At 40.0% G+C, this 13,349-nt stretch overlaps 1 protein-coding gene across 1 annotated transcript in view; it reads right to left on the minus strand.

Moving 5' to 3' along the window:
• The window catches only part of TMA16 (translation machinery associated 16 homolog), a 39,660-nt gene extending 26,692 nt beyond the window's left edge, over positions 1 to 12,968 (minus strand). Inside the window, exon 1 of the mRNA XM_043870938.1 lies at positions 12,819 to 12,968. Coding sequence (XP_043726873.1) covers positions 12,819 to 12,821 — 3 coding nt within the window. The 5' untranslated portion in view covers positions 12,822 to 12,968. The remainder of the gene's footprint in view (positions 1 to 12,818) is intronic.
• Between the last annotated feature and the right edge of the window lie 381 nt (positions 12,969 to 13,349).

Genomic DNA, 13,349 nt, shown 5'->3' on the forward strand with positions numbered 1-13,349 from the left:
ACACGTGGGAGTTGTGCCAGGTCAGAGTCTGAGTTTTCCCCCAGTGCCCACGGCAGGCCCAGAGACCCAGTCAGAGGTGACGGAGGGTCTGCTGGGGAGGCAGAGGTTGGCTGTGATTCACAGTAGGGGCAAGAACACTAACAGATGAGACCCCAGGAAAATGTTACTATTACTATCATTACCCTATATTCTGTTCTGTCATTCTTTCTCTCATAATTACCACTGTTTAGCTGAAACTGTGAAAGTGTTAGTCACTCAGTTGTGTCCAACTCTTTGTGACCTCATGGACTATAGCCCACCAGGCTCCTCTGTCCATGGGATTCTCCAGACAAGAACACTGGAGTGGGTACCATTCTCTTTCCAAGCTCATCTTCCTGACCCAGGGATTGAACCTGGGTCTCCTGCACTGCAGGCAGATTCTTTACTGTCTGAGCCACCGAGGGAGCCCTATCTTTTAAAATTTTTCTTTAATTTTTAAAACATGTTTTACATTTTTCTCTATTTTTATATACTTTTCACTGTTTTCTGTTTCTTCCTGTTCTCCCTTTGTTCAGTTTGTTTTTATCGCTTTTTATTTTTCTGTGTTTTAGCTTTCTTTGCTTTTTTCCTGCACTCTTTCTTTTATTTTTTGTTTTTGCTAACTTTATTTGACTTGACCTCTGGGTCACTTTGCTGTGGTAGTTCTCCTGCTCTCCAATTTCTCTGCTTTGTTCCTTACGCGTGCGTGTGTACACTAGGTATTTGTTCAGTTTTGGTTTTACTGTTTGTCTCGGGCTTTGTTTCTTCATTTCTCTTTTGTTGTTGTTGTTGCTACTACTTGTTTATCTCTTCGCCATTTGTCTTGAGTTTTCTTTGATTCCACCACCTGCCTTACTTTTTCTCTTTCTTTTGCCACACTGTATGACTTGCAAGATCTTGGCTCCCCAGCCAGGGGTTGAGCCTGAGCCTTTGGGGTGGGAGTGCTAAGCCCAGGATCCTGCACCAGCAGAGAATGCCCAGTTCTAGGGAATATTAATCTGTGACAGTTCTCCCAGAGGTATCCTTCTCAACTCCAAGACCTGGCTCCACCCAAGGGCCTTCAGTCCCCAGCACTAGATCCCTCATGCCAAACGACAAGCAAGACAGGAACACAGACCACCCACCAGCAGACAGACAGCCTGAAGTTGTACTAAGCCCAGAAACACCCCAAAACACACCGCCTGATGTGGCACTGCCCATCAGAAGGACAAGATCTAGCACAATCTACCAGAGCACAGGCACCAGGCCCTCCCACCAGGAAGCCAACACAAAAGATGGGACCAAACTCACCCACAAGGGGCAGACACCAGGAGCAAGAGGAGCTAAGCCTGCAGAAAGGAGACCTCAAACACAGTGAGTTAGACAAAATGAGAACATGGAGAAATATGTTGCAGATGGAGCAATGTAAAAATCCACAAAACCAAATAAATAAAGAAGAAATAGGTAATCTACCTGAAAAAGAATGCAAAATAATAATAGTAAACATGACCCAGATCTCAGAAATAGAATAGAGGCACAACAGAATGGAGAAAATATAATAAATATTTAACAAGGACCTAAAAGAAATAAAGAACAAATAATGATGAAAAACATAACTGAAATGAAAAATACACTAGAAGGCATCAATAACAGAATAACTGAGACAGAAGAATAAGTAAGCGAGCTCTAAGATAGAATGGTGGAAATGACTACCATGGAGCAGAATAAAGAAAAAAGAATGAAAAGAAATGAGGATAATATCAAAGACCCTTTGGACCACATTAAACTCACCAACACTCGAATTATAGGGATCCCAAAAGAAGAGAGAAAAACAAAGAAATAGCTTGAAAAAACTTTGAAGAAATTAGTCAAAAATCTCTCTAACATGGGAAAGGAAATAGTCACCCAAGTTCAGGAAGCACAGAGAGTCTGAGAGTCCCCTACAGGATAAAACCAAGGGGAAACAGGCTGAGACACACAGTAACTAACAAAATTTCAATACACAAAAACTAAAAGCAACAAATAAGATACAGGGAACCCCCACATAAGGTTATCAATTGATTTTTCAGCAGAAACTCTGCAAGCCAGAAGGGAGTGGTAGGATATATTTAAAGGGATGAAAGGGAAAATCCTACAACCAAGATTACTCTATCCACCAAAGATCTCACCCAGATTCAACAGAGAAATTAAAAGCTTCACAAACAAGGAAAAAAGTTGAGAGAATTCAGCACTACCAAACCAGCTTTACAACAAATACTAAAGGAAATTGGGGGCATAGGGGGAGGGGAAACACATGAAAAAAGACCTATAAAAAAACTCCAAACAGTAAAGGAAATGGTAATGAAAAATCTCAAATAAACAACCTAAGCTTACACTTGCAGTATACATATCAACAATTAACTTAAATGGAAATGTATTAAATGCCTCAACCAAAAGACAGAGACTGGCGAAATGAATACAAAAGCAAAACTCCTATATATGTTGTCTACAAGAGACCCACTTTAGACCTAGGGAAACATACAAAGTGAGGGGCTGGAAAAAGATATTTCATGCAAATGGAAATCAAAAGAAAGCTGGAGTAGCAATACTCACATCAAATAAAATAGACTTTAAAATTAAGATGGTTACAAAAGACAAGGAAGGACACTATGTAATGATCAAGAGACCAATCCAAGATGAAAATACAATTGTAAATATTTACACATCCAACATAAGAGAACCTCAATACATACAGCAAATGCTATGAGCCACAAAAGGGGAATCGAAAGTAACACAATAATACTGAACACCTCATACCAATGAACAGATCAACCAGAGAAAATTAACGAGGAAATTCAAGCCTTAAATTACACATTAGATCAGAGAGCCTTAATTTATACTTATAGGATATTCCTTCTGAAATACAGAAGAATACACTTTTTTCTCAAGTGCACAGAACACTCTCCAGGATAGAGCACATCTTAAGTTACAAACCAAGCCTCCGTATCAGTAAATCTTAGAAACTGAAATCATATCAAGCATCTTTTCCAACCCCAAGACTATGAGATCAGAAATCAATTACGGGGGGCGGGGGGGGGGGGGCGGAAACTGCAGAAAAGCACAAACACATGGATGCCAAACAATATACTAGTAAATAAGCAAGAGGTCACCATAGAAACAAAAAAAATACCTAGAAACAAATGGCAACAATAACAAGACAACCCAAAACCCAGGGAACTCAGCAAAAGCAGTTCTAAGATGGAAGTTTATAGCAATACAATTCTACCTCAAGAAGCAAGAAAAATCTCAAGTAAACAACCTAAGCTTACCTAAGCTTTTTCTAGTTAGAAAAAGAAGAACAAACAAAATCTAAAGTGAGTACAAGTAAAGAAATGTTAAAAATCAGAGCAGAAATAAATGAAATGGAGACAAAGCATTCACAAAGATCAATGAAACTAAAAGCTGGTTCTTTGAGAAAATAAACAATCGATAAATCTTCAACCAAACTCTACAAGAAAAAAAGGGAGAACACAAATCAATAAAATTAGAAATGAAGGAGAAGTAATGACATTGCAGAAACACAAATGACCTCAAGAAACTACTACAAGCAAATATATGCCAATTAAGTGGACAAACTGGAAGAAATGGATAAATTCTTAGAAAGGAACAAACTTCCAAGACTGAAACAGGAAAAAATAGAAAATATAAACAGACCAATCACAGGTAATAGAATTGAAACTGCAATTAAAAAGCTTCTGTCAAATATAAAGCCAGACAAGATGGCTTCACAGGCAAATTTATCAAACACTTAAGAGAAAAACTAACACCTATCCTTCTCAAACTCTTCCATAAAAACACAAAGAAAGGGACATTCCCAAGCTCATTCTACAAGGTCACCACCATTCACTCTGATACCAAAACCAGACAATCACACACAAAAAGGAAAGTTACAGACCAATATCACTGATGAACACTGAAACAAAAATCCTCAACAAAATACCAGCAAAAGCACATCCAACAACACAGTAAAAGGATCATACACTATGATCCAGTGGGATCTATCCCAGGGATACAAGGATTCCTCAATGTACACAAAACAGATAACATGATACACCACATTGACAAGCTGAAGATTACAAATTATATGAGCATTTGAGTAGATGGAGAAAAAATTTTTGACAAAATTCAACACCTGTTTATGATAAAAACTCTCCAGAAAGTGAGATATAGGGAACCTACTTCAACATAATAAAGGCCATATATGATAAACCCATAGCAAACATCATTCTCAACGGCAAAAACCTGAAAGCATTTCCTCTAAAATCAGAAACAAAACACTCTCCACTATTATTCAACAAAGTTTTGGAATTTCTAGCCATGGCAATCGGACAAGAAAAAGAAATAAAAGGAATTTAAATTGTAAAAAAGAAAGTATAAAACTGTCATTGTTTGTAGATAACATGATACTATATATAGAAAATTCTAAAGATGCCACCAGAAAACTTCTAGAGCCAATCAATGAATTTAATAAAGTTGCCAAATACAAAATTAATACACAGAAATCTCTTGCATTCCTGTAACTAACAGGAAAGATCAGAAAGAGAAATTAAGGAAACAATCCCATTTACCATTGCAGCACAAAGAATAAAATACCCAGGAATAAACTTTCCTGAACAGGCAATACATCTGTATGCAGAAAACTATAAGATATTGATGAAACAAATCAAAGAAGACGCAAACAGACAGCGATATATATACCATGTTCCAGGATTGGAAGACTCAATATTCTGAAAATGACTATACTACCCAAAGCAATCTACAGATTCTGTGCAATCCCTATCAAATTACCAATGGTATTTTTCACAGAATTAGAACGAAAAAATTTCCAATGTGTATGGAAACATGAAGTGTTTTAGTTGCTCAGTCACGTATGATTCTTCCCGACCCCATGGACTATAGCCCACAAGGCTCCTCTGTCCATTGGACTCTCCAGGCAAGAATAAATACTGGAGTGGCAACATGATAAAAACCATATATATTACAAACCCACAGCAAACGTTTCCTCAATACTGAAAACCTGAAAACATTTCCTCTAAAACCAGGAATAAGACAAGGGTGCTGGTGCCCACTCTCACCATTACTATTCAACATAGTTTTGGAAGTCCTAGCCACAGCGATCAGAGAAGAGAAAGAAATAAAAGGAATCCAGACTGGAAAAGAAAGAAGTAACTCTCACTGTTTGCAGATGACATGATCCTCTACATAGAAAACCCTAAAGATACCACCAGAAAATTATTAGAGCTAATCAATGAATATAGTAAAGTTGCAAGATATAAAATTAATACACAAAAATTCCTTGCATTCCTATACACTTTAACAAGGAAAAAACAGAAAGAGAAATTAAGGAAACAATCCTATTCACTGCTGCAACAAAAAGAACAAAATACTTATGAATAAATTTACCTAAAGAAACAAGACCTACATATAGAAACCTTTAAGACACTGATGAAAGAAATCAAAGATGATGCAAATAGATGGAGAAATATACTATGTTCATGGATTGGAAGAATCAATATAATGAAAACAAGTGTACTACCCAAAGCAATCTACAGATTCAACACATTCCCTATCAAACTATCAACAGTATTTTCCACAGAACTGGAACAGATAATCACACATTTTGTATGGAAACACAAAAAACCTCGAAGAGCCAAAGCAATCTTGAGAAAGAAGAATGGAACTGGAGGAATCAATATTTCTGACTTCAGACTATACTACAAAGCTACAGTCATCAAGACAGTATGGTACTGGCACAAAGACAGAAATATAGATCAACGGAACAAAATAGAAAGCCCAGAGATAAATCCATGCACCTATGGCCACCTTGTCTTTGACAAAGGAGGCAGAAATATACAACTGAGAAAAGACAATCTCTTTAACAAGTGGTGCTGGGAAAACTGGTCAACCACTTGTAAAAGAATGAAACGAGAACACTTTCTAACACCATACACAAAAATAAACTCAAAATGGATTAAAGATCTAAACGTAAGACCAGAAACTATAAAACTCTTAGAAGAAAACATAGGCAAAAGACTCTCCAACATAAATCAAAGCAAGATTCTGTGTGACCCACCTCCCAGAGTAATGCAAATAAAAACAAAAATAAACGAATGGGACCAAATCAAACTTAAAAGGCTTTTGCACAACAATGGAAACTATAAGCAAGGTGAAAAAACAGCCTTCAGAATGGGAGAACAGCAAATGAAACAACTGACAAAGAATTCATCTCCAAAATATATAAGCAGCTCAATATCAGAAAAATAAATGACCCTATAAAAAGTAGACCAAAGAACTAAACAGACATTTCTCCAAAGAAGACCTACAGATGGCTAACACATGAAAAGATGCTCAACATCATTCTTTATCAGAGAAATGCAAATCAAAACCACAATGAGGTACCATCTCACGCTGGTCAGAATGGCTGGCATCAAAAAGTCTACAAACAATAAATGCTGGAGAGGGTGTGGAGAAAAGGGAACCCTCTTACACTGTTGATGGGAATGCAAACTAGTACAGCCACTATGGAGAACAGTGTGGAGATTCCTTAAAACACTGGAAATAGTACTGCCATAAGACCCAGCAACCCCACTGCTGGGCATACACAGCAAGGAAACGAGAATTGAAAGAGACACATGTACCCCAGTATTCACTGCAGCACTGTTTACAATAACTAGGACATGGAAGTAACCTAGATGTCCATCGGCAGACAAATAGATAACTAAGTTGTGGTACATATACACAATGGAATATTACTCAGCTATAAAAAAGAACAGATTTGAGTCAGTTCTAATGAGGTGGATGGAGGCCTAGTATACAGAGTGAAGTAAGTCAGAAAAAGAAACACCAATAGTCTATTAATGCATATACATGGAATTTACAAAGACAGTAACAATGACCCTATATTCAAGACAGCAAAAGAGACACAGATATAACCAACAGACTTTTGTACTATGTGTGAGAAGGTGAGGGTAGGATAGTTTGAGAGAACAGCACTGAAACATGTATATTACCACATGTAAAATAGATGACCAGTACAGGTTCAATGCATGAAGCAGGGTATTCAAAGCCAGTGCTTTGGGACGACCCAGAGGGATGGGGTGGGGAGAGGAGTGGGAGGGGGATTCAGGATGGGGGGACACATGTGCATGCGTGGCTGATTCATGGCAAACCCCCCACAATATTGTAAAGTAACTAGCCCCCAATTAAAATAAATAAATAAATTTTAAAAAAAAGAATACTTGAGTGGGTTGCCACTTCCTACTCCAGGGGTTCTTCCCAACCTGCAGATCGAACCCAGGTCTGCTGCATTGAAGGCAAACACTTTACCATATGAGCCACCAGGGAAGCAAAGACCCTGAACAGCCAAAACAACCTTAAGAAAGAAAAGCAGAGCTGGAGGAATCAGGTTCCCTGACTTCAGACTATACTGCAAAGCTATTATAATCAATACAGTATGGTTCTGGCACAAAACAAATATAAATCAGTGGAACAGGATAGAAACCCAAGATAAACCCACACACCTATGGTCACCTAATCTTTTGACAAAAGAGGCTAGAATATATAATAGAGAAAAGATAGTCTCTTCAGTAAGTGGTGCCGAGAAAATTGGACAGTTACATGTAAAAGAATGAAATCAGAACACTCTCTAATACCATACACAAAAATATACTCAAAATGCATTAAAGACTGAAACATAAGGCTGGACCCTTTAAAGCTCTTAGAAAACATAGGCAGAACACTCTGACATAAATTATAGCAAGACCTTTTTGACCCACCTCCTAGAGTATGTCCCAGGTTTGCAAGAAAGCAACCAAGTGATCAGAACTCCCACTTACTAAAATAGGAATGGCACATAGAGACAGAGGCTATCAAGAACTCACTTTTAGACTCTGGTTTAGATGTTCTGAAGACAACTAAGTAGAGATGTGAAGTAAATGAATAAATTTATTAGTCTGGCACCAAAAAAAAAAAAAAAAAGGCCTGGGCTAAAGATAGAAATTTGGGATAATTTGGGGTTACATGTGATACTTTAATGCCGCACAAAGTGATACTTTAATGATACACAGGTAAGACTCCCCTGAGAAGAATAAAGGGCTTGAGGCTAAGCTCAGATGAACAGATGTTTAATAAGCACCTACAGGGTAACAGGCACCAACATAAAATCAATGAGAAAAAAATTTAGTAACCTAAAATAAAAAAACGGTCACAAGAAAGAGTATATATTAAGTGCTTTTAAAGTTTTCAAAAGATGTGTGCTCTACCTTAAAAGAAATGTAAATCGAAACTTCAGAACTTCCTTTGTGGTTCAGCAGTTGAGAATTCACCTGCCAATGCAGAGACACAGGTACAATCTCTGCTCTAAGAAGATTCCACAAGCTGCAGGGCAACTATGCCCATACATCACAACTACTTATGTGCCTGTACCTACAGCCTGTGCTCTGCAACAAAAGAAGCCATTGCAAAGAGAATCCTGTGTACCACAACTAGAGGGTAGCTCTGCTTCGCCGCAACTAGAGAAAGTTCACACACAGCAATGAAGATGCAGTGAAGCCAAATTTAAATAAATAAAATCTATTTTTAAAAAAAGTGTAAATAAACTGCAATTTTTAATGTATAAAAATGATTTTAAAAATTATTAACACTGTTGGTGAGTTAGCAGTCTCACTAATAAGTGGGATGTATCAATAAATTGGTACAATCTTCTGGAAGGCAATTCTTATCAAGACAAAAATCACATGTCTTCTCTAGTGGTCCAGTGGTTAGGACTCTGCCCTTTCACTACTAAGGGCATGGGTTTAGGTCCTTGGTTGAGGAACTAAGATTCCACAAGCTATGAGGTGTGGCCAAAAAACTAAAATAAAATAAAAAATGAAAATGTTGCACATCTTTTGATCAAGAAATCCTATTTCTATTTAGTGTACATACATTCACATATGTACAAAACAAAAAAGAATAATCAATGTATCAGTTTGTTTGTAGTAGCAAAAGAATGGAAACAGCTTAAGTGTTCCCATCAGAGACCTGACAAATAAAGCACCATAAAAGCAAACAATAGGATGTCAGCTGTTAAAAAGACAAGTAGATTTATATGCATGTACACAGATTGGTCTAAGATCAGGTACAACAAAAAAGTAAGTGGCATAGGACTGTGTCTAGCATACTGTTTCTATTAAAGATGGGTGGGATTAGAAGACATGTATGCTGGCATATTCACATGAAATATATGAACAGTTATCTAGAAACTGGGTTCTACAATGGCTGTTTCTCAGTTGAGCTTGGGAATTAGGTAACAGAGTTGGAGGCAGACTTACTTTCTGTTGTATATAGAATAATGTACTCCCTTCCAAAGATGTCCATGCCCTAATTCTCCCATATTCATGAATGTATTACCATACATAACAAAAAGGACTTTACAGATATCATCAAAGATCTTGAGATGGGACGATTATCCTGGATTATCCACATGGATCCAAAATAACTGCAAGGGTCTTTATAAGAGAGAGGCAGGAGGATTACTGGGAAGAAAGAGATGTGGCCTCCTCTGAAGGTAAATTTGAAGATGCTACACTGCTGGCTTTGAAGATGAAGGAAGGAGCCAGAATCAAGGAACGTAAGGAGTTCTAGACACTGGAAAAAGGAAAGAGATTCTCCACTAGAGCCTCTTGAAGGAAGACAGCCCCAGCAATACCTGGATTTTAGCTTAAAAGACTCATTTTTGGACTCATATCCAGAAATGTAAGAGAATGAATGTGTTGTTTTAAGCCATTATATCTGTATTAATTTTTCACAGAAGTAACAGGAAATTAGTGCACTTTTCACGGACAACCATATTTTACTTTTTTTTTTTAAACCACATACATGTAACACTACTCCAAAAAAGGTTAGTATACTAGGTAGATTTTCATTAATGTTTTTAATTTTACTAACTTTTAGGAGCAAGTTTTTACTAGCAGGTAACCTCTTTAATATTTATTATACTTATAGCCATAAGACAAATGAAACAGAATTGAAAGTTCAGAAACAAACTCAGGCATATAGAGCCAACTTGGCAAGGGAGCCAAGAAGACTCAGTGGGAGAAAGACAGTCTCTTCCACAAATGGCGCTGGGAAACTGGACATTTACATGCAAAAGAATGAAACTGGTCCCCTCCCTTACAACACTTGCAAAAATTTACTCAAAATAGATGAAAGATATAAATGTAAGGCTTAAATTGTAAAACTGTTAGTAGAAAACATAGGGAGAAAAGTTCCTTGACATTGACCTCAGCAATGACTGGTTATGAAACCAAAGGCACAAGCAACAAAACCAAAAATAAGCAAGTGGGACTACATCAAATGATAAAGCTTCTGCAGAGCAAAAGAAATGATCAACAAAATAAAAGGCACCTACAGAAGTTGGAAGAAAATACTGGCAAAATCACCTACATGATAAGGAGTTAGTATCCAAAATATAAACGGAATTCATACAATTCAATAACAACAACAAAAATCTAATTAAAAACTGGGCAAAGGATATGAATAGACACTTTTCCAAAGAATATATACAAATGACCATCAGGTACCTCTACTATTATTAAAGGTAATTGCAATAACTAACATTCACTAAGCATCAGACACTGGGCTAAGCTGTTCACATTTAATTTTCATAATTCTATGAGGTAGGCACTATGATTATTCCAATTTAACAAAATAACTGAGTTTTAGAGGGGTTAGGTAACTTCATCAAGACCATAATTTAGCAAAGACAGGTGCCAAACATCCCCCAAGACTCCACTGCCCACATTCTGAGCTGCAGGAAAGAAGTTTGGAAAGAAGTTTATAGAGTAACTGATACAAATGTCTAGATGGAAAAACCTCCAGCTCCAAGCTGAGTTTAAATTCAAGACAGGATGCAACAGAGACACTACTGATGCACCAGAAAAATGACAGGGCAGGAAACGTGCCAATGAGAACAGATTTATATTCCTTGACTCATGATAAAGCAAAATACTCCTACTGTACAGTCTGACAAAAGTGAAGTTCAACTACAGTCAAATGTTAATGAACACCCCCCAAATCACAAACACAGAATCCAACTACTAACAGTAGTTAGGGTAGAAAATTATGAAGAGCTGACAATTGCATATACTGATACGTAAAAAAGACTGAATTTACACAAACGTGTATGCTGCTAAGTCACTTAAGTCGTGTCAGACTCTGTGCGACCCCAGAGACAGCAGGCCACCAGGCTCCCCCGTCCCTGGGATTCTCCAGGCAAGAACACTGGAGTGGGTTGCCATTTCCTTCTCCAATGCATGCAAGTGAAAAGTGAAAGTGAAGTCGCTCAGTCCTGTCCAACTCAGTGACCCCATGGACTGCAGCCCACCAGGCTCCTAGGTCCATGGGATTTTCCAGGCAAGAGTACTGGAGTGGGGTGACATTGCCTTCTCCAACAAACGTATATAGCCTGAAGTAAAAACTGATGTGAAAAATAAAAATACAATGAAAATGATAAAAAGAAAATAAAAAGGGACTAATGACACTGAGACCACATGCCTTTCTGCCACACTATAAACTTTGTGCAGACGGTGATGTGGCCAGGGAATTAGAAGGCGCTTAACTCCTTGGAAGAAAAGTTATGACCAACCTAGACAGCATATTAAAAAGTAGAGACATTACTTTGTCAAAAAAGGTCCCATCTCGTCAAGGCTATGGTTTTTCCAGTGGTCATGTATGGATGTGAGAGTAGGACTATAAAGAAAGCTGAGCGCCGAAAAATTGATGTTTTTGAACTGTGGTGTTGGAGAAAACTCTTCAGAGTCCCTTGGCCTGCAAGGAGATTCAACCAACCCATCCTAAAGGAGATCAGTCCTGGGTGTTCATTGGAAGGACTGATGTTGAAGCTGAAGCTCCAATACTTTGGCCACCTGATGCGAAGGGCTGACTCATTTGAAAAGACCCTGGGATGAAAAGATGCTAGGAGAGATTGGGGGCAGGAGGAGAAGGGGACGACAGAGGATGAGATGGTTGGGTGGCATCACCGACTTGATGGACATGGGTTTGTGTGGACTCCAGGAGTTGGTGATGGACAGGAAGGCCTGGCGTGCTGCGGTTCACGAGGTCGCAAAGAGTCAGACATGACTGAGCGACTGAACTGTACTGAAACTTTCTATGTCGTGTTTTCGTTAGAAACTAACTGAAAAATGAATATTTAAAAACCATGTTCGTATTCAAGGATTATTCTCAAGAACAGAAGCGAAAAAGGCCAGAAAGAGCAGCTTTGGAATACAAACAAGCGGTGAGTATAAAGACAAGCAAGCAGAATTTAGACACTGGTTACCTCTAAGTGGCTCCTGGAGATACAGATTCAAGGAGAACGGGGATTTCTTAGAGTGAGTAATAAACGAGATTTCCTTAAACAGTTGACCTTTATATTTAAACGTACTATAGAGGCGCTCTTTCGCGGGAGGCGCGGAGGCGGGGTCTGGGGTGGGAGTGGTCACTGGAGGGAAGACGCAGAGCAGACCCGAGGCCCGGCGACCGCGCCACGCCAGCCGCTCTCTGTTCAGCCGCGTCCCCTCCGCCCCCGCCCCCACCCGCTGAGGAGCGAACAGGCGGAGCCTCGCGCATTCCCACGGGCGGGGGGCGGGGCCACGCAGAGGCCGGACCAGAGCCCGAACACGCGGAGCCCTCCCCGCCCCGCCCCCCGTTCTCACTCCCCACGCGCTCCCCGCCGCCCGGCGCCGGCCCGCCTCCCCGACCCGGCACTGACCGGGGCCTTCTAGGAACCTAGGGGAACCCACCATGGCGACGTTCTCACGGCCCGGGCCTCCGGAACTTCGATTCCACACGCCAGCAACTGACTGCCTGCAGCAGCGGCCCGTCTCGAGGTGGGTCCCGCCAAACACACGAGGGGCGGAAGAAACCAGGCAACCCGACCGGAAGTGGGGAGGGGCGAGTGCTCATTCCTGAGACGTCCCCGGAAACAAGACCCGGTCTTTCTGAGCCGCAGGAGACTTTGCCGGTCAGCCGGGCGCTCTCCGGTGCCTGGGGAAACGTGGGCTCTCTGGCGTCTGCTCTGCGCTCAGATACAGGACCACGCAGCCTCTTCAGACGAGGCGGCTCTAGGCTTACGCCCAACGCAGGCCTGCCCTCTGCGCCTCCTGGCTGCCTGAGCGAGGCTCCCCCGAGGCTGTGCCCTCACCCGTGAAAGCCCAGGCTGCACACTCGCGGCTTCTTCCCACCTGCTTTTTCTGTTTTCTCAGGATGTGCCTTCGTTCCATCTGTACTTCTTAGGATTCCATGGACATTATATTCATCCAGCAAATTGTGTG

Source organism: Cervus elaphus, chromosome 17 (genome assembly GCF_910594005.1).
Source record: "Cervus elaphus chromosome 17, mCerEla1.1, whole genome shotgun sequence".
NCBI classification, from domain to species: domain Eukaryota; kingdom Metazoa; phylum Chordata; class Mammalia; order Artiodactyla; family Cervidae; genus Cervus; species Cervus elaphus.